This window comes from Emys orbicularis, chromosome 7 (assembly GCF_028017835.1).
Source record: "Emys orbicularis isolate rEmyOrb1 chromosome 7, rEmyOrb1.hap1, whole genome shotgun sequence".
In the NCBI taxonomy this organism is placed as follows: domain Eukaryota; kingdom Metazoa; phylum Chordata; order Testudines; family Emydidae; genus Emys; species Emys orbicularis.
Window position 1 is genome coordinate 99,626,056 of NC_088689.1, and position 27,139 is coordinate 99,653,194.

At 44.4% G+C, this 27,139-nt stretch overlaps 1 protein-coding gene across 2 annotated transcripts in view; it reads left to right on the top strand.

Moving 5' to 3' along the window:
• The window catches only part of POLA2 (DNA polymerase alpha 2, accessory subunit), a 47,720-nt gene extending 22,149 nt beyond the window's left edge, over positions 1-25,571 (top strand). Inside the window, exons 12-18 of one of the 2 annotated variants that reach the window (XM_065407685.1) lie at positions 3,424-3,462; positions 4,015-4,088; positions 14,056-14,161; positions 16,678-16,784; positions 20,725-20,784; positions 21,726-21,852; positions 24,925-25,571. In XM_065407685.1, coding sequence (XP_065263757.1) covers positions 3,424-3,462; positions 4,015-4,088; positions 14,056-14,161; positions 16,678-16,784; positions 20,725-20,784; positions 21,726-21,852; positions 24,925-25,071 — 660 coding nt within the window. In that variant the 3' untranslated portion in view covers positions 25,072-25,571. The remainder of the gene's footprint in view (positions 1-3,423; positions 3,463-4,014; positions 4,089-14,055; positions 14,162-16,677; positions 16,785-20,724; positions 20,785-21,725; positions 21,853-24,924) is intronic. The other variant, XM_065407686.1, reaches the window with a different exon arrangement.
• Positions 25,572-27,139: the final 1,568 nt, after the last annotated feature.

The window sequence follows — 27,139 nt, forward strand, 5'->3', positions numbered from 1 at the left end:
TTATCAGTGGTAGGGCGATACGGGCAGGGCCAGAGGAGCCAGGATGTCCACCATAGGGACGCATCATCCACAACTTCCTCCGCCTTAATGCCCAGACGCTGGGCAACCTGGCGCAGCAGCTGCTGCAACACCCTGGAGTCTTCTAGAGCTGGAGCTACTGAAGTGCCCTCTAGGGCAGGGGTGGGTAAACTACGGCCCGCAAGCTCGTGCTGGGGAGCAGGGTCTGGGGCTTGCCCTGCTCCGGCGCTCCAGCCGGGACGCTGGGTCGGGGGCCGCACCATGTGGCTCCCAGAAACTGCAGCATGGCCCCGCTCCAGCTCCTACATGCTCCAATGGTCCCCCTCCAGCGCTCCAATGGGAGCTGCAGGGGCAGTGCCTGCGGATGGGGCAGAGTGCAGAGCCGCCTGGCTGCGCCTCCACGTAGGAGCCGGAGAAGGGACATGCCACTGCTTCCGGGAGCCGCTCGAGGTAAGCGCCGCTCGGAGCCTGCATCCCTGAGCCTCTCTCTCCACGCCCCAACCCCGTGCCCCAGCCCTGATCCCCCTCCTGCCCTCTGAACCCCTTGGTCCCAGCCCAGATCACCCTCCTACACCCCAATCTTCTTATCCCCAGCCCCACCCCAGAGCCAGCACCCCCAACCAGAGCCCTCACCCCCTCCCGCACCCCAACCCCAATTTTGTGAGCATTCATGGCCCGCCATACAACTTCTATTTTCTGATGTGGCCCTCAGGCCAAAAAGTTTGCCCACCCCTGCGCTAGGGCCTCATCTTAGGAGGAGGAGGAGGAGGAGGAGACCACCAGGAGAGGTGGTTACTCCCTACCATTCCCACCTGAGGGATCTCTTGACCCTGTGGGAACTGGTAGGTTGGCCTGGTCCTGGTGCTGTGAAAGGCGCAGGTGTCAGTGCCGACGTCAGGCCCCATCCTGGTGCAACATGTGTACCGGGGTTCCTGTAGCGTCAGTGCCGAGGGTGTGCCATAGCTGATGCCTCCGGTGCTGAAGGTAATGGTGTTAATGACTGAGACACTGGCTTCGGTGTCAATCATGACGGAACGAACATTGCGGACGCCACTGATGCTGCACCCAAGTGGGACCCCTGGCTCCGATCCTGGGCTTGATGGAAAGCCCACGGAGTCCAAAAGGACCACTGCAGTGGATTTTGCCATTGAGGGGCCTACTGCTTTGGGTGGGACTGCCTATGGTGCTATGAGGAGGATCTTCTGCTCCTGCTATAGTCGGAGCGGTATGAATCTGACTCCGAGTAGGAGGACCAGGGTGGCACTGCTCCTCTTGAGGTAGAGTGTCGAGAAGCAGGGGACCGACTGCGCTCCCTGGATAGCGGTGCTGGAGTAGAAGGGTGCCGAGGTGATGGGGATCAGTGTGCCGTCATTGCTGGCTTTTCCTTAGACTGCACGGGGTGCCAGGATGGAACCTGCAGTGCCAGGACGCTCTCCTGTCTCAGCGGCGAAAACGGCGCCGTGAGCCTCAATAGGTCCTGCGCCGCCTCGAAAGCCTCTGGGGTGTACAAGAGCGGTAGATGCTCCACGGGTGTGGTGAGCAAAATGGGCCCAGTCTCGACTGTCTCACCTAGGCAGGAGTCAACGTGGCCCCACTCTGAGTCTCCGAGCCGTGGCCCGACTGAGGTGCCACTGGTGGCTGGTCCCTGGGTCTTGCTGAGGGAGATTGACCTCTATTTCTTCTGCACCGGCGATTGGGACTGGTGCCGAAGGCTGGATTGTCCCCGAGAGGCTCCATGACTGTGCTGAGCTTCCTTGCCAGCATCTTTCTTCAACGCCAGATCCTTCAAAGACAGCGCCGGAGCACTTTGTGCCGAAGACAACGTGCTGGGAGCAGGATCAGCGGCGCCTGGGTCCGACTGAGGTCGGAGAGCTGCCTCCATAAGGAGAATTTTGACACACTGCTCCCTCTCCTTAACGGTTCTCGGTCGGAATTCCCAACAGATCTTGCAGTGGTCTTTCTGGTGACCCTTGCCCAGGCACTGTAAGCAGGAAGTATGGGGGTCACTTTTTGGCATGCACTTCGCCCAAATCTGGCAAGTCTTAAAGCCCAGGGATCACAGCATGTCCTGGTAACAAATGTGGGGGGAACCCCCTGTAATTGAAACTTATAAAGAACTACTAAACTATAATAACTACTGGAAACTAACTATGTACAGTGTATAAAGCACTGCTAATCCACTTGCCGGAGCAAGAGAAGAGCAAGGGGAAGTTCCAGCTACTGTCACTGGTGGTAAGAAGGAACTGAGGGGGTGTAGGGTTGGCAGGGCTCTATATTGGGCGCCATGAAGGCGCGACTCTAGGGGGCTCCCAGGCCACAGTTGCTGCTAGGGTGGGGATTCTCAAACTGGGGGTCGGGACCCCTCAGAGGGTTGCGAGGTTCTTACATGGGGGGTCACAAGCTGCCAGCCTCCACCCCAAACCCCGCTTCGCCTCCAGCATTTATGTTGTTGTTAAATATACTAAAAAGTGTTTTGTTTTTTTTAATTTTATTTATTTTTTATTTAGGGGGGGGGGGGTCACACTCAGAGGCTTGCTGTGTGAAAGGGGTCACCAGTACAAAAGTTTGAGAATAACTGTGCTAGGGGAAAAATCTTCTAGCTACTGTGCATGTGCGCACGCACACACCTGATTGGAATTGACATGAACAAGCACTCGAAGAAGAACAAGGCGATCCCCATAATTGTCCTCCAAGAGGCTCCTCTTTCTAAAGTATCTGGTGATGGCCAATAGACTGAGCTAAATGGACTATTCGTATCCAATGTTGCAAAACCTATGTTCAGTGATCACAAAGCACTTTCCCAGTATATGATCAATCACACAGCTTCCCTTGCTCTGATAGCACTTCTCAGAGTGCTTGACAAAGGAGGCAATTAACATAATCCCCATTTTATAGATGGAGAAACTGAGGCACAGAGAGAGGAAAGTGACTTGCCTAACATCACTCAGAGGCCAGTAGCAGAGCTGGGACTAGAACTAATCCACATTACACCCCTTAAGTTAAATGTTAGCCCTTGGGTGGGGAAACTGAGGCACAGAAGTGCAAAGTGACGTACTTGTTCTATGCCCACTTCTGCCCAGTAGACCTGACTCCCAATCCCATGCTATCATCCACTAAGTTATGTTCCCTCCTTAACTCAGGAATCCTGGCTCTCTTTCCTCTGTTGTCCATTTGACCACACACCTTCCCTGAGCCAGGAGATGGAACCCAAGAGTCTTGGTTCCCAGTCTCTGTTCTAGTCTCTAGAAAACTTTCTTTCCAGCTGCGTCTTGTATATTACCTATGTTTAATGCAGCCTGGGTCACAGTTCAGGGCCGGAGCACCAGTCAGTGAGCAGGCAGGATGCAAGGGATAGATTTTTCTCTCTTTTAATTCCTTTCTTGACTTCTTGTTTTCTTGTTCCAGTTTGGTCCTTTTCTCGATGCTAAACACGAGCAAGTTGAGGTAAGTTGCCCCCCAAGGGAGTTGAGAATCCACAAGCATTTCCTCTCTGCGGTCTAGTAAATACCATGAGCTAACATCTTGGGGCTGCTATGGAGCAGGTCCTTGGAAGGCTCTTCTACCCCTCGCTGAATGTCCCTTCAGAGTGACAGCACATCAAAGGCAATGCCGGTGCAACAACCATGGAGGGATATTCCTTGACTTTGCCCAAGAATTTAGATGAGTCTTGTCAGAAGTATTTACTGCCCATTAGAATCCTTGAATTGCCAGGCAACCCAAATATCCATGGCTTCTTTACGTGGATGAATCCTGGCCTCCCTAGGAGGCTATTGCCATGTTACCAAATGAAACCAGGTTTTATTAACTTTATGGGCAGCCTTTTAAAGAATGACCTTCAAACTTTGGTTGGCATTGCCCCATTGTTCCTTGAAGGTGTGGGGAGGCTACCAGAGTCTTTCCCAGTCTGTTTGGCTGAACTCTGCTCTTGGCATGGTCTATGTGACTTTCCACAGAGAAAACTTGTAACAAATCAAGTTGTTCTTTCTTTGTCTGTAGAACGGTCAGCTCATTGGATCATTTGAGGATATCTTTAAACATTGTCTGAAGATGATAATTGAAGGGACAAGAAGGTATGTATTAAATAGCCTTTGTGCTCTTTTGTGAGCTTCCAAGGATTTGAAAGTATTGGGAAACGTGACTGAATTAAGATTTTCCATCCCTTGTGTGTGCTGTATCTCAGGGAGGTGGTTCATCCATGTTCACAGAGCGAGTGTATGACAATACTGGGACTAGAACACATGAATCCCGATTCCCAGTCCCTCCCTTAGGTTACTAGAAAATGGTTCCTTTCACAATACAGAGCCTAAGCCAATCTCTAGTCTGCCTTTGAGAGGAAGGATGGCCTTGTAGTTAGGGCATTAGACTGGGATTGTGGAGATAAGGGGCTCAATTTTGTTGTCTGCCAGAGACTTGCTGTGTGATCTCGAGCAAGTCACTGTGGCCTGTTCTACACTAAAAAGTTAGGTCAACTTAACTACGTCACTTAGGGGTGTGAAAAATGCACAGCCTTGAGCAGCATAGTTAAGCCAACCTAACCTCCAGTGTTAACAACACTAAGTCGATGGAAGAATTCTTCTGTCAACCTAGCTGCTGCCTCTCAGGGAGGTGGATTATCTAAGATGATGGGACAACCCTTCCTGTCAGTGTAGGTAGTGTCAGCGCTGCAGTGGTGCACCTGTTAGATTGATTTCCCACCCCCCCGGGTAGACCAGGCCTCAGTAACTAAGTGCTTTTGAAAATTTCACCATTAGTTAAGATAAACTCTTTAGGGCAGAGACTCTCTCCCTGTGGGTATAACTTCACTGCAGAATTAGCTGAGGTTTTTACCTGGGTGTTGCCCCAATGCCCTCCTATCCACACATGCAAACTCCTCACCTGAGTTGAGTGGTGCTTTCAGCTCAGGCTAGCTGGCTTGACTGGTGTGGGGTGAGTTAGAGCCCAGGTTCCACTCTGGGGTGGTAACCCATCCACTGCGCATTGAGGATGTAGTGCCGATAGTCTTCCACTGCCTTCCCACAATTCCCCCCCATGTGCCCAGAAGAACATGCAAGTTCTCCCACAAATCACTGGGAAAGAATCCATTGAGCAGCTCACCTGACTGCAGCACAAAGAATGATAGGATATTCCCCCAGAAATCCAGTGAGCCACATGGGAGAATGCAACACTGGTGAGAAGAGTAACTCAAGTATGACTTGCAGTGTGGCTGCTCAGACCTGGGCTAGGCTAACCTGCATGCTCAGACCTAGGTACCAATCACCGGGGCAAACTCTGCCGTGAAGACCTACTTTGTGACTGTGCAACATCCAACACAAGGGGGGGAGGGGGCTTCATCTTGGTGCCTCTAGTTTCTACTGTGATACAAATAACTAACAATAGTCCCTTTACTGCTAGTGCGTGACTGTTCCCATCTGTGTGCGCGCTCGCTGTCTCTTTCTCTCTCTCGCTCTCTCGTAAGTCTGAGTAGCCTATCACTTGGGACATTTAAAACTAGACTGTAAAACTGATAAATGGACAAACAATCCTGCATGCCAGGGAGGTGAATTAGTCTTCCGTATTTCTTAACTGGTGGGTCGCAACTGCTGGGGCAGGGTCACGAGGCATTGAAAATTGTATTACAATCCAAAGACAAGAAGAAACTTTTCAGAATAACTTCAGGGCAGCCAAAACCTTTAAAGCTTGTGAGGTTAAATGTAGTAGTAGTTTATCATTTTAAACTATTTTTACTTTTGCGAACCAGAAGAGGTTGAGAAATACTGAATAAAATGACATGATAGTTTTATTTATGTGCTTACAATTAGTCTTCCCAAGGGAAGTGGAAGACTGTTTGTAACACTCCCCTGATAGGATAAACTTTAGGAAAGGTATGATCCCCCCCAGAAAAAACAGTTCTTTCCCCTTCTTTAAAGCTGCCAACGCTCAGATAGCTGCAGGACCACAAGCACAAAGGATTAAGACCCAGAAATAGTGCTGGTGGAAGTGTAACATATGGGTGGAGTTCCTGACTCTCTTCCAAACAGACAGAGCTGTGAACACAGCATATCAGCTATGTGCCTAAAGGACGGGCAGGTACTAATGAGAAAGGGGAGACTTTATTTCAGGAAGAGTAGAAAGCCAAAAATAGGGTTTTTGTGTAGCCAGCAGCAAACATCCTTGATTACTCTGGGAGAGCATAGAGGCTAAACATGGCAGAGGTGCTGGAGAGGGACTATCTTGATTGACTTGCTGACGTTTTGGGATTAAGGCCTTGTCTTGGTTTTAGCCACCTATGTCTATAACCTAGTGTACAAATCCCTAGTGTTACACAAGCAAAGCGCTTGTCTATACTTACAGCTCTGTAGCAACTGCGCCACTGTAGAGCTTAGTGAAGACTAGAGCTGTTAAGCAATTAAACAAATAATCATGATTAATTGCACAATTAAAAAAATAAATTGCGATTAATCACACTGTTAAATAATAGAATACCACTTATTTAAATATTTTTGGGTATTGTGACAAAGTTCTGTCCTTGACTCTGTGGGTCCAGCGTTTCCTGACGGATTTTTGCTAGCTTCTGAGGCTCACTGTGACCCTCCACATAGCCCTTCTCTCTCTAGAGGCGAGGGTCACAGTCTACTGAGCCATTTTCGTCATAAGCCAGCAAGGGAGGTGAGGAGAAACAACCCTCCCTCACACAGTCTCTGTTGTCTCCCAGTATCAGTGATTAATCAGGGAGGGGAGGGGGGAGCCCGGGCCCGCCCTCTACTCCGGACTCCAGCCCAGGGACCCTAAACTTAGCAGCTATGAAAGCTGACTTTTTGGAAATAGGGCATGTACAATTCCCTGGGCTACTTCCCCACAGCAGCCCCCACTCAATATCTTCTTCACAATTACCTCAGGGCCACCTTCCTTGCACCTGATATGGATTCGTACTACTTTGTTCCTCCAACAGCACAGCTCCTGACACCCACACCGCACTGACTAACTGGGAGGCTTTTAACTAGTTCCAGCCAATCCTCTCCTGCCTTCTAGAAGGACCTTAATTGGCCCCAGGTGTCTTGATTAACCTGGAGCAACTGCCATTTGGTTACCATGGTACCAGGGATTTGTTTAGCCTGGGGCTAACATACCTGTTCCTCACTACTTTACTGTAGCCATCTGGCCTTGCCCCATCACAGTATTTTCTACATTTTCAAATATATTGATTTCAATTACAACACAGAATACAAAGTGTACCGTGCTCACTTTATATTTATTTTTGATTACAAATAGTTGCACTGTAAAAAACCAAAGAAATAGTATTTCAGTTCACCTAATACAAGTACTGTAGTGCAATCTCTTTATTGTGAAAGTTGAACTTACAAATGTAGAATTATGTACAAAAAAATAACTGCATTAAAAAACAAAACAATGTAAAACTTTAGAGCCTACAAGTGCACCCAGTCCTACAATCACTCAGACAAACAAGTTTGATTACATTTGCAGGAGATAATGCCGCCCTCTTTTTTTGTTTACAATGTCACCTGAAAGTGAGAACAGGCGTTCGCATGGCACTTTTGTAGCCGGCGTTGCAACGTATTTTGTAGCCAGCGTTGCAAGGTGCCAGATGTGCTAAAGATTCATATATCCCTTCATGCTTCAACCACCATTCCAGGGAACATGCGTCCATGCTAATAACAGGTTCTGCTCGATAACCATCCAAAGCAGAGTGGACCGACGCATATTCATTTTAATCATCTGAGTCAGATACCACCAGCAGAAGGTTGATTTTCTTTTTTTGGTGGTTCGGGTTCTGTAGTTTCTGCATTGGAGTGTTGCTCTTTTAAGACTTCTGATGAAAGCATGCTCCACATCTCGTCCCTCTCAGATTTTGGAAGGCACTTCAGATTCTTAAACCTTGAGTTGAGTGCTGTAGCTATTTTTAGAAATCTCACATAGATACCATCTTTGCGTTTCGTCAAATCAGCTGTGAAAGTGTTCTTAAAATGAGCACGTGGTGGGTTATCATCCAAGACTGCTATAACAGAATGCGGGTAAAACAGAACAGGAGACATACAATTCTCCCCCAAGGAGTTCAGTCACAAATTTAATTAACGCACTGTTTTTGTAACGAGCATCATCAGCATGGAAACATGTCCTCCAGAATGGTGGTTGAAGCATGAAGGGGCATACGAATGTTTAGCATATCTGGCACGTAAATACCTTGCAACACCGGCTACAAAAGTGCCATGCAAATGCCTGTTCTCACTTTCAGGTTCATTATAAATAAGAAGCAGGCAGCAGTATCTCCCGTAAATGTAAACAAACTTGTTTGTCTTAGCAATTGGCTAAACAAGAAGTATGACTGAGTGGACTTTGTTTTGTTTTTAGTGCAGTTATATAACAAAAAAAAAAATCTACATTTGTAAGTTACACTTTCACAGTAGAGATTGCACTACTGTACTTGTATGAGGTGAATTGAAAAATACTATTTTTTATCATTTTTACAGTGCAAATATTTGTAATAAAAATAATATAAAGTGAGCACTGTACACTTTTGTATTCGGTGATGTAATAGAAGTCAATATATTTGAAAAATGTAGAAAAACATCCAAAAATGTTTAATACATTTCAATTGATATTCTGTTTAACAGTGCGATTAATCACGATTAATTTTTTTAATCGCTGTTAATTTTTTTGCGTTAATCACGTGAGTTAACTGCCATTAATCGACAGCCCTAGTGAAGATGCTATCTACTGGGATGGAGGAGCTTCTCCTATCAGCATAGGTACTCCACCTCCCTGAGAGGTAGTAGCTATGTCAACAGAAGAAGCCCTTCCATCAACATTGCACTGTCTATAGGTTGGTAGTAGTGTTGTTATAACTACATATCTTTGTAATGTAGACTAGGGAAAAGCTGTGATTGGCACAGATACAATATTTAGATTGTGGTTCATAGCATAGACAGGCCCCATCGCATGTAGAGGCACCCCCAGGGTAGACTATTAGGCTTTTTTTTTTTTTTTTGGTCATAGTCTCCTTCATGGTAGACTTATAAAGAAATACACACACACAAACTTCAGATCGAAGTGCATGCTTCCAGCCTATCTTGTAGAGGGAATTTTGGAGGCATTTGCCTTCCCTGAACAATAGGGGAGAAGTTGTCCCCTACAACTTTAATTTACTCCCAGTTAACCATCTGATAAATGCAAAAGGAGGCTGGTTTATCAGTGAGTCAGCATGGCAAGCCCTTCCCTTTGATCATCCCATGACAAAAGCCACTTCCTGCCAGCAGGTTGATTTTTTAATCAGCATTTGTATCTCATTGGTGCATCTTCAGCAGTGAGATGCTAATCAATTCATTAAGCAGCTGTACTCCAGACTGACACCAATAAAGCTATACCTTCTGCTTGGAGGAGATGTGCTCGGCCTGTTGATCTCTCTTCAAATTTGAAGAGAGGGGAAGCAGGAAGCATAATGTAAAGTAAACTGCTTTCTTAAATTCAGACCAGCAGCTAAATTACTCGGTTAGTTTGACACACATCTGGATGTTCCCATCTTGTCTGGAAACATAACATCTTCAGGTATCAAAGGGATAGCTGTGTTAGTCTGGATCTGTAAAAGCAGCAAAGAGTCCTGTGGCACCTTATAGACTAACAGACATATAGGAGCATGAGCTTTCGTGGGTGAATACATGCATCTGAAGAAGTGGGTATTCAGTCTCTATAAGGTGCCACAGGACTCTTTGCTGCTATAACTAATCTTAACACCAAACAAATTGAAGAACCAGCTAGCTGGTCTTCCAAGTGCCTTTGTACACAAGAGGGAATAAGGATACAGCCGTCCTCTGTCCTGATTCTAATACTGTCCCCCCATTTCATAGGGTGGGCTGCCCTTTTTCTGAAACTGTGTTTCAGAGTCAGCCTATGTAATCAGGTCCCTTGACTCAGTTGTGCTGTAGCTTGACCTGCAGTTCCAGTCTGTCCCCAGGAGAGGGTGGTGAACTGGGAGTAAGGAAACCTGGGTCCTATTCCCAGCTCTGCCACTGACCTGCTGTGTGACCATGGGCAAGTCACTTCACCTCTCTGCTTCTGTTTCCCCACCCACTCTCTGGGCTTGTCTTAACACACAAGTTGTACTGCTTAACTGTATCAGTATAGTCAAAGTGGTACAACTCCCCTAGTGTGGATGCAGTTACACCAGTATAAATGTGCTTGTCTATTTATATCTTACTCCTGTACAGGAAGGGGAATAAGCTATACCAGTATAACTATACTCACATTGAGGGGAGGTGGGGGTTAGTAGCTGCTTTTTTTTTTTTTTTCTTCTTCCTCTTTTTCTTTTTTTCTTTTCTTTTTAACACCCCCCTAATGAAAACAGGTATAGCTGTATGAATTCTGGGTGTAGAGAAGGCCTCTGTCTGTCTTGTCCATTTAGATTGTAAGATCTTTGGAGCAGGGACGATCTTGCTGTGTGTCTGCCCAATGCCTAGCACAGTGGGGCCCTGATCATAGTTGGGGCCTTTAGATGTTGCTGTAATAAATTGTTGTCTCTTGACCTCTTTTTCCCTCCTACTTCCCAACCCAGAGACTTTCACATAAGCAGAGTTGTACTGTAAGAGGCTGTAAACTGGAATCCCAAGGCTTAGTCTAAGCTAGAAAAGGTTTGTTGATAGCTGTACTGGTAAACCCTACTAGAGTATACACAGTTTATGCGGGCCAAAGAGTGCTTTTATTGGTATAGCTTATACCAGTTCCCTGAAAAAAATAAGCTATATTGGCAAAAATACTTTATTTTTTCCAGTATGAAAAGTTATTAAAAATTACACCCCTAACTGACATTATTGTAACTGCAATAGTTTGTGTAGACTCACTTAAGGCTTTCTATAGCAGTGTAGCTGTATGGTTAAAGATGACTTGTTGTTGTTTGGCCAGCTTACCTCTAGTGATGGTACTGCCTTTCTTGTTCCTTCCCCAGCTTCCCCCACCCCAGCCCCTGCATTAAACCCAGATGACTTGGGATGGGGGCCTCATAGTATCTGCTGTTGGCTTTCATCCTCTCTGATCTCCCTATCTTGTTCTGGGTGAGGGTGGGGGAAAGAGGAATGGAGAAAACAAAGAACAAACAAGACATTCTTTCCTTGGGGTGGGCGCTGCGCACCACCAGGTTCTTTCATCTGCTGCCAGAGTCTGTCATACACTGGTATCGGGTCAATACCTCCCCTTTTTAAAAAGCACAATACAAATTGTATTTGAATGTGGATTTTGAGAGCGGAATATTTAAGCAGCTATTGACCTGATTCTGTCTGTCAGCATTTACTACAAAAGCTGCTTGGTATATTGGGGGTTAATTTAAAAAAAAAAATTGCTCAGCTCTTTGCACCTGTGCATATCTTCCAACTGAGCATAGAAATGTCATACAAGAGCGTACCAGTGGCTAATCTAGTCCATTGGCCTCTGATAGCAGCTGTTGCAGGTTGCTTCAGAGGAAGGTGTAATTCCACTCCCAGAATGAATCTACGTGTACTATGGAACAGGGGAAGTTTTTCATCCTCTGCTGGTGATCAGGTAATGCAAACTCTTCATGTTTCAGTGTTCTTGTTCTGAATTTTTTTTTTAGATTAACACGGAGAGTGGAATTTGTATAGGGGGTACTACAATAGCAGTAGATGATTCAGGGCATGGCCCAACCTCTGATGGGGTTAGGAAGAAACTTTCCCTGGGGGCAGATTATCCTACATCTACCTACTGCAGTGTTTTTGCACTTTTCTCTGAAACAGCTGGGCACTATTGGAGATGGGATTCTATTCTATATAGGTTCTTATCTTACTTCCCTATCTCACGGGGGTGTTGTGCAGATAAATACATTCAAGACTGAAGCACTTTGAGATCTACTAATGAAAAGTGCTAAATAAGAACTATATGGTCTTCCACCCTCATAACTATAGTATCTGAATACATGCATTAAGTGACATGTCTAAATCTATCATATGTGGTTGTCTCTCCCATCCTTTCCCTAAGGGAAGTATTGTGTGCAGGACACTATTTTGTCTGGGTAGGGTTAGTTTCCATTTTTGTTGTTGGTTTTTTTTCTTTTTAAAATGTATGCACTGGCCTGGCTGTGTTGGAGAAGGCATCTCAGAGCAGCACACCTTGCACTTGGCACCAAAGATGGAAGTTCTGGATGGTCCTTAATTCCTGGGGCGAATCTGTTCCCAGTCTCAGACTGGCCTCTGAGAAAGCTCTGTCTCCTGTGCAGATGAGCTCTACCCTAGAAGTAAAAGGTTCTGAATACTGGGCTACCTGGATCTCTGACCTGAGCCAGTGTGACAATTCATGTGTTCCTGTGGTTGGGAAGGAAGAGATGGGCAAGCATCTGCCAGTGAGGCCCTGAAACCAATCAGTAGCCTCCTAGGAGTGTTGTGCGTCACTTCAGTACACAGTAAAGATAAGTAAAGATATTATTTTTCCTCTTCTGTAGCAATGGCAATTAAACCAGTGCCACCAACAGAATTGCAGCTGCCTGTGCAATGGCAACCCAAACACCCTGATTTTTAAAGTTCAGGCTTATAACGGGCCATTAAGAACATCAGAACGGCCCTACTGGGTCAGACCAAAGGTCCATCTAGCCCAGGATCCTGTCTTCTGACAGTGGCCAATGCCACGTGCCCTAGAGGGAATGAACAGAACAGGTAATCATCAAGTGATCCATCCCCTGTTGCCCATTTCCCATTTGCTTCTATTTAGCTTTCTTGTATCCATCACGGAACTCTCTCGTGGCCTCATTATTACATCCATTCAAAGCAATCTGTTGTATCATCTGATGGTTAAAGAACTAACTATAGATCTGGTTCCAAGGTCAGGTTTGTGGCTGCATAGCTGTTTCCAGGAATCATAAGACAATCTTAACTCTTCACTAGTGAACAGGAGTTTCTCCTTAGTTTACTTATCTTATCTCCTAATGAATGCACTGCAATTGGTGTGATCAGAACTGCTGGGACTTGAAGAGCTCCCTTGTACCTCAGGCTGCAATGCAGCAGGGATAGACATTTAAACTGGTTTGCTGGTTGTTTGTATTATGGGCCCCAGTCAAGACTGAGTTCCCACTGATGAGCTCTACTTAAACATAGGATATGTTTTCACTGTAAAAAATGTAGCTAGCTAGCTCAGCTGGGGATTTGGTTAGAGCTCAGGTTCCACTTTCACTTGAACTAGTAACCTACTCACATTGCAGAGAGGACGCAAGCTAAATCATTGATGTGATTATGGTCCTCCCACCATTCTCCCTGTCTGCCAGAAGGACAGACAAGTTCTCTCACAGTTCACTGGGTAAGAATCCTAGAGCGGCTCATCTTACGGCAGTACAAAGAACCATGGGACATGCCCCCAGAAATCCTATCAACACTCTCACAAGGTAGTACAGGACCAGTGAGGAGGGTATGGCTTGCAGTTTGACTGTTCACATCAGGCTCAGCTGACACCCCCAAGCTAGGCTAACCCAGGTTCCAATCATCTGGGCTAACTGCAGTGAAGACATACGGTAATACAGTCCCTGATCCAAAGAGCTTACAGTCTACACAGATGAAATGGGAAAAGTAAAGACAATTATCCCCATTTTATAGATGGGTAACTGAGTCACCAATTTAAATCAAAGGCTTACAAGCAACTAGTGACTTTTTTTGGGGTGCACAACTGGACTCCTTAAGGGGCCTGACTTTCAAAAAGTGCTGAACATCCTCTTACTGAAAAAAATCAGGCCCCTTTAAGGTGTTTCAGATTGGGGCAGCCAAAAATCATCAGTCACTTCTGAAAGTCTTGGCCTCATACTTGCCCCAAGCTCACATAGGGAGCCTGTAACAGACTTAGGTATTGTACTCAGGAAACTTGGGTTCTTGTCCAGATCAACTTTTTGGAAGATCTGATCCATTATTGCAATTTCCTATGTAATGAATTTCAAAGGCTTTCCACAGTAAGAGGTGGAGGACTCTAAACTTGTTGTATTAATGTGCTTGGTTTGTCAAGTATTGGGTTTTTAGGTTCCTGGTCTCTCTCTTAGAATGCTTCTCTTTCCTCTGCCAACAGTGCTGGTTCCCAGCTCGTGTTTGTACCATCGCTGAGAGATGTGCACCATGACTTCATATATCCTCAGCCGCCTTTCAGCTATGAGCTGTCTAAAGATGACAAACAGGTAACTTCCTATAGCTAACCACCTAATTTGTTTACTTTTCCTTTGAGTAGCTCACTTGAGAGAGAGAGAGAGAGAAAGTGACTGACAGGTTGTTTGCTGGACTGGCAGGTCAGGAGCCTGAAAGAAAAGTCTCATATTTCAACCCAAACAGGAAAATGGCTAAGAGCAAAGTGGATTTGATCAGTTGCTACACAGCCTGCTTAATCAAAGTTTAAAACTAGAAATCCTTTGGATTCCTTATAATGTATCCTTGGCACAAGCCAAGATTTCCAAAAGGAACTACGTTTTTTTGGGTGCCCAACCTGAAACATTTCCCCCACTTCTGATACATTGTCCCTCTGCTGAGCAATAGCAGATGTCGGGGGCCTTGGAAGTCTGCTTCCCAGTGGAAGAGAAATCAGTGACTTCTAGTCCAGGTATATTTATTTACACACGTCCACCAGTCCTGACATAAGATGGTTAAACAGCATGCATTGCAATTCCTTCTTTCAGGAAACTCAGCCCACCACCAATCCCTGGTTCCCAGGGAGCAACTAACTGACTCTTAAGCAGAGTCCAAGGCAGAGAGCAAACTCTCTTACAGCTCCCTTTCACCCAAAGCTGATGCTCTCAAAAAAACCAAACCTAAACAAAAACCACTTGTATAACCCAAAACATAATGCTTCTCTCAAAGTGTCAAAACCTGTTCACACTGGGAAGACTATGCAACAGCGCCACCTGGAAGTACAGTGCTCTCTCACTCTGGAAAATCTAGTCACTTTTGGGAAAAATCTTGCTCAGTTTTATTTTTTCTCTTTTCTCAATAGAGTGTGATCACTCATAGTGCTGAGCCTTGGTGGGATACTCACCCTGGCCTGTGTGCTAAAAAGCTGGTCATTTCACTCATTCCATAGCCTGGTACAATCAATGTGCAGCAAAAATGAAAGATTTAAGTCTGTTGGGGAAAGGTGCACAGAACAATTGAAAGCCCAGAACAGAAATTCATTGATGCTAGAAATGGGAAAAGCTTTATCAGATCATTTGTCCTCTTGTAAATGCAGAGCTGAAACTTTAGTCAGAGACCAAGCTGAAAACAAAATTCAGGCTATGCTGGCTCCTTGCCCTGTATCTAAGACCCTACACCATGTGGCTTTAACACTCAGATACCCCATGAGGAAATGAGTGGGAAATGAAATACAAGGTGAAAAACTATCTCTGTGCCTGTTGCCAGAAAATCCACATCACTTAATTTTGTGTGACTGGGGAGGTGGGGAATTGTGACATCAAGCATACAGCTGTGAAGCTGCAATGAGCTGTATGTTAGTCATGCTGCTTTACTGAGAACGTTTCCGCTTAAGGCTTGTCTATATGGGAAAATTATTGCACAATAAGATAGGGTGTGAATTTAAACCACAATAGCTATTGTAGGATAGCTCCCTGTATGGGCACTCCTATTCCGGGCTACGAGTGCCTTTTTTTTTTTTTTTTTTTAATTTAGTGCAATCCATTTTTAAAATTGGATTAAGCTAAATTGGAAAAAGACACTCTTGTCTTGGAATAGGAGTGCCCATACAGGGAGCTTTTCTACAGGGGCTAGTCTGGTAATTTTTCCTTTGTAAATGAGACCATAAAGAGGTAAGACCCTCTGAGGTGTATCCATAGGCACGGTTATCGCTTGATTAAGCCCTGTGACAATCGCTAAAGATTTAGAAAAGTTTCCCAGTGGAAGAGGTTGTTGCTTTCATAAAATGAAACTACTATTCTTCTCCTTTGAATTCCCCAAACACCTCCATCTATTCAGTCCAAAGAAAGAAGCAGCCTGCTAAGTTAAAAAGCGTCTTGAATAGTGCCTTTCACAACCCATCCTCACTAAACTTCTTTTGTAGGTTTAACATGGTCTTGCCTCAGGTGGTGTCAGACCCCGCCACTGCCTGGGTTTTCCTCCTTCCCCAGTCAAACTGTCACAACTGGTGCTTCTGAAGTACTCTTACCCTTCTGGGTTCTGGTTTATTAACATAAAATAACAGTTCAACTCTAAGCCAGAATCTCCCAGCATTCTCCTGTGGGGCTCCAGTGTGCCCCTTCTCTGCTCTTAATCTCCTCTTAAGAAGTTTTCTCCGGCCCGTCACTGCAGGTAGCTCCAGCCAGGTCTTTCCCTCTGGCTGGAATCGAAAGCCTCTTCCTCAGTCCTCTCCGACCCTGGCTCTCCTTTGGTTCTCTTTATTCTTTGAGCAGAGGAGTTCTGCCAGACCCATTCCCCCAGACCCTGGAGAGACCTCTCATGGGTCTTTCCTAGCCCTTGATCTCCCCCTCCCTGATGGAACATTCCCCCAACCAGCTACCATCATGTGATGCCTGGTCACCTGACCTAACCATGGGCCCAAACCCAAAATCATCACCTGGAACTGGATGACAGATGGGGCCCAACTCCCCTGAAAGGGCCAGCTCACCCTGTTCATACACCCATTCATCAAGCTGGAGGATGTTGGTAACAGCTGAATCCAAAGTGCACTTTGCCCTTTCTTTTCTCATTTCAGCGAGTACACTTTGTGTCTGACCCCTGCACTCTGGCAATAAATGGAGTCATTTTTGGCCTGACTTCCACAGACCTGCTCTTCCATATGGGTGCTGAAGAGATTAGCAGGTATGTCACAGCTTGTTCTAAGCTCAAACTTTAGGGTAAACAGTTCCTTGGAAAATTCCTTCCTAGTTTAAACAGAGACCAGCTGTGGGGCCCAATGCTCGTATAATTTTGATTGAAAACATTTGGTCACCTCTACCAGGCCATAACACAGCGGAAGCTTGCGGAGAAAATGAAGTACACTGGGTTAAAGGGATGTTGAGTTGAAAGTCATGGGTCATCAGCAGCTGGTGACAGTTGGTGTAGCCCTATTGAAATCAATGCAGACTTCCACTGATTTACACTACCTGTGGGTCAGGGCCTATATCTGAAAGATGATGATTCACATTTAAGCCAAAAGAGTCTTTTTTTAAAAAAACAATTAGTTTGTTTTGTTAACACTTATACATTTTGTTTAATCTCTAGCACTTTACTCAGCAGCCAGTTAAAATAGGGCTGCATTTTATTGTGTAGTCCCTTTATTTGTTACGCTTCTGGGTTCTCCTGCATAGTAATGCAGTAATTGCATGCAAGGGAATCAAGATCTGAGTAACACTCATTGATGTGCTAGTGATGCTGAACAGCTGCTTTGCCTGTCTGTGAAATAAGCCTCTCTGCAAGGTATAATCCTTAATTCCTGTTTGCAAAGCCCTTTGATCTTCAGTGGAAGATTGTGTCTGCTCTGGGTTTGAAATGGTGCAGCTGCACCTGTGCTTAGGGCACTGGGACTTGGGAGACCTGGTTTCTGTTCCTAGCTCTGCCCCTGACCTGCTTTGTGACCTCAGGCAGGTCACTTCCCCTTTCTGTGCTTCTGTTTCTCCTCCCACCCTATAGTTTTCAATTCTAAGCTCTTTGGGGCCTGGACTGACTCTCCACCACAACAAGGCCCTGGCCTCTTGGCTCTACTGTACTACAAAGACTAATAATATATCTGTGATTAAAATCCCAGGGTAGACAAAGCCTAAACTGATTTGTGTCCTTTTTATTCTGTGTCCGTGATGTTGCATGCAGTCCCATCTGTGTAGTCATGACTGACCAGAGGGATAGCTCAGTGGTTTGAGCATTGGCCTGCTAAACCCAGGGTTGTGAGTTCAATCCTTGAGGAGGCCACTTAGGGATCTGGGGAAAAATCAGTACTTGGTCCTGCTAGTGAAGGCAGGGGGCTGGACTCGATGACCTTTCAAGGTCCCTTCCAGTTCTAGGAGATAGGATAGGATATACCTCTCATGGTATTTTGCTGCAATACAATTGTTCTGGGGGGCAAATGTTATTGGCTGTAGCAAGGCATTTTTGTTTGGACTTGGTGGTTGAACTCCAGTGATACACAGTGGAGGGGAAGGAACATTTGAAGGGATTCACATGTTAAATTTGTTGTGTGTGCTTGCTGGCCAGGGCCATTCACACGCTGGGGTCATAGAAGCAAAATGCTTGACTCTGTCCTCTGTGGAGTTCCAGGTCTCTTGCACAATTCAGTGTTTTTTCTTTCTCCCCTGTTAATCTCCCACAATATTGCTTATAGGGGTGTGTGGGTGTTGAAAAGAGACAGCCAGAAGGAATGTGTGTATAGGGGCCAATGTTTACTTCCCCATGCAGGTAATAAGGAAGCTGGGAGTTGGTGCCTTCTAGGATGACATTAGGCATTCCATGCTGCCGCACTTTTAAATAGGACAATGGCTCTAGCAACTGTAGGGTATGCCTACACTGTAGCTGGGACTTCCAACCCAGGTAGAAAGACTCACGCTAGTGGAGCTAGAGCTAGTGCACTAAAAATAGCAATGTGGATGTTTTGACTTGGGCTGTCGAGCCCACCCGGCTCCCTAGCGTCAGAGCCTGAACCACTATGTCCATATATCTGTTTTTAGCGCTCTAGCTTGAGCTCTGCTACTGGTAGCTCGAGCCTCGCTAGCGCAAGTCTGCCTACCCAGGGTGGCTCACTCCTAGCTGCAGTGTAGACCTTCCTCAGAGGCCTTATCTATGTGCTGCCTGGTACCAGTTTAGTTAAACTAGTGCAAACCATTGTTTGAATACTTATTTTAAAAGCAGCTTATTTTGATATAGTAATTCCTAGCTCTTATATGGTGCTTTGCATTAGCAGACCTCAAAGCACATTACAAAGTATTATTATCCCCCATTTTACAGATGGAAAAACTGAGGCAGAGAGAAGTGATTTACCCAGGGTCACCCAGCAGGCTCGTGACCAAGTTAGGAATAAAGCTGAGGTCTTCTAAGCCCTAGTCCAGCGCTCTGTCCATTAGGCCACAGTGTCTCCCTAAACTAAAGTGCTTTGTCTCCACTGTGTTTTTACAGCAGGATAGCTAACACATATTATTTATCCAATGGTAAAAACATACCTCTTTTTGTCAGTGAAGACGTAGCTAAAACAAATTAAGCCTGACTTAAACTTAAGAGAAGTGTGTCCAAACAGTCTTTTGTATCAGTTTGACTAAATGGGTTTAAAATAATTCCTTAAGTTAAACTGGTATGACTGAGCACATAGACAAGCTCTGAGGTACTCGATGCATCCTCTGTGTGTGCACCACACGCATGTACCTCACTGACCATCTTAAATAACTCCACGCCCACGTTGGTGTTTACAAATACTTCTTAGCATTTATCCTTATCTCCCCTACCCCTATAGCCATTGTCTAGTCAAGACCTGCATATTTTCTTCATGTGAATCATCCCTCATAAATCATTCCCTCCAGCCCTTTCAGCCCTTTGGTTGCTTCTCTCCAAATTCCTGCCAGTTAACTGTTGTCTCGTTGGCTTGGAAACCCAATACAGGACTCTGGGTTTGTGTAGTAACCAGTCCATAAGGTGATGCCCCTGCAAAGGCAGCCCCAAAGCACCTTGATCAAATTTAACCTTGAATAGATCACCCATCTCCCTTGTCTTGTCTCCCCTGGTTACGAAGTTGCTGAGTAACTTTGTTTTGGGGAGAGGATTTTTGAAAAACTCTGTAGCAAGAGAACCTCTTGGCATAAAGAAGACTTGATCAGAGCTAGTGGAGCACTGGACAGGAAGAGGTCAAAAGACCCGTGTTTTAATCGTGGCTCTACCAATGACCTTGAGCAAATCCCTTTCCCTCTCTGTGCCTCCATTTTCAGCTCCCACTCTGTCTATTTAGACTGTAAACTCTTTGGGGCAGAGGCTGTCTTTTATGCTTACAGGGTACAGTGCCTCGTACACTGGAACTCCAATCTCTATTGGGGCTTCTAGGAACTACCATAATACAAATCTTAGCAGAACCTTAGAAATTTGGGGCTAAAATAAGCTACTGCAAAACTCCTGCATTGTCCTCAGGGTTATTTTAATTAAGCATGCACTCCTTGTTTCCTTGCAGACTCGGTTTCATTGGCGTCCTGCCTACCAAATAAAACTTGGATGGCATTTTTTCTCAAGGCGTTTTTCTCCTAGCTGCAGCATGTTAAGATGTGTTCACAAGTCAAATGTCGTCTGTTTTAAATTAGAGAATTTTATTTTAGTAAGAGTCTGAGGCTCTTAACAGAATGTAAAAACAAAGTAAAACTTGTTGTGTTACCTGGTTGAAAGACTATTATTATTTTGTACTAGGGTAACACCTAGAGGCCCCAGCAAAGATCAGGGCCCTGTTTTTTGGGCATTGCACAGAATCTTACTATACGGTCCTGGCCCAGAATAATTTTACAGTCTAAGAAGACAAGACTGACAGAAGGGAAAATTTATTATCCCTATTTTAAAGATGGTGAACTGAGGCATAGAGAGGCCACGTGACTTGCCAAAGGTCACACCAGGAGTTTGTGGCAGAGCTGGGAACTGAACCTAGATGTCCTGGAGTTCTAGTCCAGTGCCTTAACCACAAGACTGTCCACTCATTAGAAAATAAAGAAATTACCTTATTCTTAAGAGACATGGTGTCGTCCCCCCGTCCCCCCGTCCCCCCATGGTTTTCGTAGCTAAATTTTGGATGTTTCTCTTAAAACAGCTCTTCCGGTGTCTCAGACCGGTTCACCCGAATCCTTAAGCATGTCCTGACACAGAGGAGGTGAGATCAATTTCTGGATTTAGAGTTCATCACAAAACATTTCCTTGTCTAAAGTGACGGTGCCTGCCACTGATATATTGGGCCTTATACTCTTTTGCCAGCACTTTGTGTAATCACTTACACGAGTGGAGAGTGGTATAAAAGTGCCACCATCCTGACTTGGTAGTGTTCTACACCAGTGCAGGGCAGGTGTAAATGACCCCACGAGATTCATAGACATTATGGCCAGAAGGGGGGAGGGATAGCTCAGTGGTTTGAGCATTGGCCTGCTAAACTCAGGGGTCTGAGTTCAATCCTTGAGGGGGGCCACTTAGGGATCTGGGAAAAAATCAGTACTTGGTCCTGCTAGTGAAAGCAGGGGGCTGGACCTCAATGACCTTTCAAGATCTCTTCCAGTTCTAGGAGATAGGATATCTCCATTAATTTATTATTTATTTATTAAGGGACCGTTATGATCATCTAGTCTGACCTCCAGCTTAACACAGGCCAAAGAATCTCACCCAATAATTTTTGCTTTGATCCTGTAACTTTGGCGCTAAAGCATACCTTTTTAGAAAGACATCCAGTCTTGACTGAAAGACTATTCCAAGTGATGGAGAATGCTAAGTCCCTACCTAAGTTATTTCAGTGGTTAATTTCTGTCATTGCTGAAAATGTGTACCATATTTGTAGTCTGAATTTGTCTAGCTTCAGTTGCCAGCCACTGGATTTTGTTCTGCCTGGTGCATGGTAACAGAGAATCAGGCCTTCAGTTTCATTTTTGAACAATTTTCTGCTTCTGTAAACAGAGGCACCTGCTGATAGCATAATGCACAAGCCTTAAGCTGCTGGAGAAGTGGAACTGATACCTGTTCACCTGGCTGACAGCAGGGTGTGTGGGGAGGACAGAGCAAAGGTGGCTGTATTTAAGTGTTATCAATAATTAATATTGATCCATGCAGTTATTACCCACTCTACCCTCCCTCGGAAGAGATGAACGTCGATTATGAGAACTTCTATAATTACGTGCCTTTGCCAGTCACCCCGGATGTCCTCGTTGTTCCATCTGAGCTGAGATATTTTGTTAAGGTAAGCTGGGAGCGTGTAAACATTTTGTCTGGGATTTTCAGTGGTGCCTAAGGAGTTAGGCACACATCACTCGCTGGAATTCAGTGGGAAGTGGCTGCTTTTGAGACTCCCAGCCTCAGTATAGAACTCAGCCTACGGGAAGAGCAAGATGAGTGGTAGGAATGGGGCTCTGCTCTGTTAATGCAATTTCTGTGCTCTCAATACCACAAACATTGGATAAAATTTTCAACAGTGCCTACGATCCATTTTCAGAAGTGACAAAGGTGCCGAAATTGCATTGGTTTTCAGAGTATCCAGGACACTGAAGTGTCTAAGTCACTTGAAAAAATGGGTTTTAAGCTCCTAAATTATTTAATTGCTTTTGAAAATTTTACTCAACTAATCTGCATGACTGGACTTCCCCATGTTTCAGATAGTGAAGGCTGGGCCCACGCTGATCTTCCTCTTTCATTTGGCGAGCTAGTTTTTTCCCCATCCCTAGCTGAGAGAAACTATTTATTACTGCAACTCCTTCTCTCATTGTAGGCAAGGGGTTAGATGTCACAGCAGAATCCCTAGTCTTCAGTGTAAATGTTTTTGAGGATGTGGAGTAACTTTTAAGGAGTTACAGTGGGAGCAATGAGAGCCTTGTTGTCTCCTTGCCACTGAAATTAACCTGTAGAGAGGTTAAAGAGCTTAGCAGGATTCCAAACGGATTAGGGCATTTATGTGGATAATGGGAATCTCTAGAGTTACTCTAGTAAGGATCAAAACATAACCAAGAGTTTTGGAAGGGATAGTAAACCTCCTGCAGCAGAACATATAACAATCTCTAACTCCCCTTATGGACAGCTTATACCTTAACTACAGGGTTTCTTTCACCTTTCTCTGAAGCATTTGGTATTTGCACTGTCAGAGATTGGATACTGGGCTAGATGGATACACTGATCTTGATCCAGTCTGGCAATGTCTGTGTTTCTAGAGCTGTTAAAAGCACAAACTCAGCCTTGTGGTTTGCAGCTGCTGTAGGGCTAAAATTGTCAAAATATCAGTGGAATGCAGCAGCCCAGGTAGTATAGTTTAGTGGATAGGATCTTGAATCAGGAGCCCCGGGTTCTATTCCTGGCTCTGCTACTGACTCACTGATCACAGGCAAGTCATTTCCCCCCCTCTGTTTCATCTCCCATCTTTTATTTAGACTGTGAGCTCTTTGGGGCAGGGACTGTTTCTCGCTACATGTCTCTGCAGCACTCGGCACAATGGGGCCCCACTCTCAGTTGGGGCTTTTACTATTATAATTTATTTATATTTCTGTAGCACCTGAAGAGGTGGAAACTAGGTCTGTTGATTAATCGCAGTTAACTCATGTGGTTAACTCAAAAAAATTAATCGCAATTAAAAAAATTAATCACAGTTTTAATCACACTGTTAAACAATAAATACCAATTTAATTAAATATTTTGGATTTTTTCTACATTTTCAAATATATTGATTTCAATTACAATGCAGTATACAAAGTAGACTGCTCACTTTATATTGGGTTTTTTATTACAAATATTTGCACTCTAAAAATGGCAAACAAAATAAATAGTATTTTTCAATTCACCTCATATGAGTACTGTAGTGCAATCTCTTTATGGTGAAAGTGCAACTTACAAATGTAGATTTTTTTTATTATTATTATTTTTGTTACGTAACTGCACTCAAAAACAAAGCAATGTAAAACTTTAGAGCCTACAAGTCTACTCAGTCCTACTTTTTGTTGAGTCAATCGCTAAGACAAACAAGTTTGTTTACATTTATGGGAGATAATGCTGCCCACTTTTTATTTATAATGTCACCTGAAAGTGAGAACAGGCGTTCGCATGGGACTTTTGTAGCCGGCATTGCAAGGTATTTATGTGCCAGATATGCTAAACATTCATATGCCCCTTCATGCTTCGGCCACCATTCCAGAGGACATGCTTCCATGCTGATGATGATCATTAAAAAAATAATGCATTAATTAAATTTGTGGCTGAACTCCTTGGGGGAGAATTGTAGGTCTCCTACTCTGTTTTACCCACATTCTGCCATATATTTCATGTTATAGCAGTCTTGGATGATAACCCAGCACATGTTGTTCGTTTTAAGAACACTTTCACTGCAGATTTGACAAAACACAAAAAAGGTATCAATGTGAGATTTCTAAAGATAGCTACAGCACTCGACCCAAGGTTTAAGAATCTGAAGTGCCTTCCAAAATCTGAGAGGGACGAAGTGTGGAGCATGCTTTCAGAACTCTTAAAAGAGCAACACTCTGATGCAGAAACTACAGAACCTAAACCGCCAAAAAAGAAAAAATGACTCAGATGATGAAAATGAACTTGCATCGGTCCACACTACTTTGGATGGTTATCGAGCAGAACCCACTATCAGCATGGACGCATGTCCTCTGGAATGGTGACTGAAGCATGAAGGGACATATGAATCTTTAGTGCATCTGGCACATAAATATCTTGCGATGCCAGCTACAACAGTGCCATGTGAATGCCTGTTCTTACTTTCAAGTGACATTGTAAACAAGAAGCAGGCGGCATTATCTCCTGCAAATGTAAACAGACTTGTTTGTCTGAGCGATTGGCTGAACAAGAAGTAGAACTGAGTGGACTTGTGGGCTCTAAAGTTTTACATTGTTTTATTTTTGAATGCAGTTATTTTTTTGTACATAATTCTACATTTGTAAGTTCAACTTTCATGATAAAGAGATTACAGTACTTAGGTTAATTAAAAATATTATTTTTGTTTTTTACAGTGCAACTATTTGTAATCAAAAATAAATATAAAGTGAGCACTGTATGCTTTGTAATTGAAATCAATATATTTGAAAATATAGAAAATATCCCAAACTATTTAAATAAATGGTATCCTATTATTGTTTAACAATGCGATGAATCAAGCAATTAATCATAATTAATTTGTTTAATCGCTTGACAGCCCTAGTGGAAACCATTTCAAACAAACCAGTAGCTTTGAAACCTGCTGTGATTGCTTGTGCCTGAATTCTTACCTGCTCTATAGTCATTTTAATATGCGCTCCCTATCTTTCCACAGGACATCTTAGGCTGTGTGTGTGTGAACCCAGGACGGCTCACCAAAGGCCAGGTTGGGGGGACCTACAGCCGTCTGTACATACAGAGGCAGGATACAGAGGAAAAGCGAAAGAGTCCCTGCATTGCTGCCCAAGTTGTCAAAATCTAAACAGACTCTCTGCACCCTACCCTTAAAACAGAGATGCTGGCCTTGAGTTCAGTAGGGGTTCAAATCCAGCCTGGTTGGACATCTGTTAGATTTGGTCAAAAGATGCAAGGATGATCTGGCAAAGGGGCTCTGAGAGCCGTGTAATACCTTCCCTTCTCTCAGGACTGCTGCTTTCGAGAATCTTTTGCATAGATTTTTTTTGTCGCAAATCAGACATTGTATTAGTGTTTTTAAGGCTCTTTGGCCTGTTGCAATCAGGAATGCAAACCTTGTCAATGCAAATGTGTACCGAGAGCCCTGACTTGGATCAGCTTGTCTTCTATTGTAATTTGCCAAGGGGAAAGTTGTCAGCTCATCAAAGTGAACTGCAATTTAAAATACACCCTGAGTTTTCTAAAAGTTCATGCTTTCAGCTCTCTTTCCAGGCTGTCCCTTTAGTTTCGTCAGTATCAGCAGAGGCTTCTGCTCAAGGAGAGCTGGATGTTCTATTTTCAGATCCTGCTGTTGGTCATGCTAGGTTTTTGTCTATCTTATTAGATAATATGGCCCTCAGCACCAGAGTGCATCACAGTCATCTCCCCATTTCACAGATAGGGAATTGAAACACAGGGTAGATTGTGATTTACCCAAGTTCACACAGCACGTAGCAGAGCCAGGAAGAGAACCCAGTTCACCTGAATCTCATTCCATTCCCTTATCCATTATATCGCTCTGCCTCTCTTAGGTAATATCCACACTTCCTGGACCTCTGCTTGGAACCAAGCAGGCTGATCTGTTTCAATCTCTGGCATCATAAAATTACAGCAAACGAAAATTAAATTGATCCCCACTGAGCAGGGAAAGTAACCTTGCTTTTTCTACATTACACCCAGGCTCCCTCTCCTCAGATAGCCCTGTGGGGTCCATCATATTTTATGTAATGTATGCATTGCAGCAGCATTGCTAGGCCTGTCTGACTTGGAAAGGCAGGTGTTACTTGTCCAAACCTGTGGACAATTCTCAGTTTAAAGCAGTCTATGGGTTTTTGGTTTTTTTAACATTTTTTGCAATTCTTCCACGCAACTATCAACTGGAGGAATTTAAACTCTGATCATTGCACTGGTTAATTCCAAAGGTCTTTGTTTGGACTTGGATTGCTGTAAACTGGCTTGTGTGGGTGGTTAAGTGCCATATGATCTGCATTTCTATTATACGTTAATCAAAATACTGATATCCCATTGGACTGAGACGCTTGGATCTTCACTAGGAGGCCTCTGAGCTGGTACTATATAATCTACTGTATGTGAATCATTTCAATCCTACCTCCCATTTATTTTTATTATGTTGCAGAAGCAGCTAGAAGACCTAGCCAAAATGGGAAACTCATTGCTGTGTTCGGACCCATAGTGAGAGAGAATCCCTGCCCCAAAGAGCTTGCTGCCTAAACAGACAAGACAAGCAAAGGAAGGGTTACTATTCTCAGTGTATAAATGGAGAATCTGAGGTACAGACCAGAGGGGACTTGGCTAAGGTTACACAGGAATTTTCTGGCAGAATAAGGACCCAGATTTTCCTGAGTTTCAGCCGAATGCTTTAACCACATGCTATTCCTTTCTCTTGCTGAAATTATTTTTCCTTGATGCCAAGGTACTGGCACAAATATATGTCTAGCTGTCTGAGCTTCCAAGTGTTGAACATTGTGCAGTCATTGCTCCTAAATCTGGCCTGATTTGGGCCTCTTTCATATGAAAAAACAGGACTCGACTGGTAATAGTGGGCCATATGATCTATGTGTAACTTTAAAATCCTATCGATCAGTGTGTGTATGTGCATGGAGCTCTCTCTCTAACACACACAACAAGCACCTATTTTACCTCCACTATTAGGAATCTACTAGCAGCTCAGAGTGACTTATAGGCAGCCTCTAATCTTTCCCAATGCTTGGGTTCTGTGTAAACTGTCTCCCTATTCTTTCCCCCACTTACTCTAGCCTGGATCCCCTCCCCCAACACAAGTACAACTCCCAAATGCACAGAGCAGCATGGTTTTCTCTATGAGGTTGATAATCTGCTCACGCCGCAGCCCTATG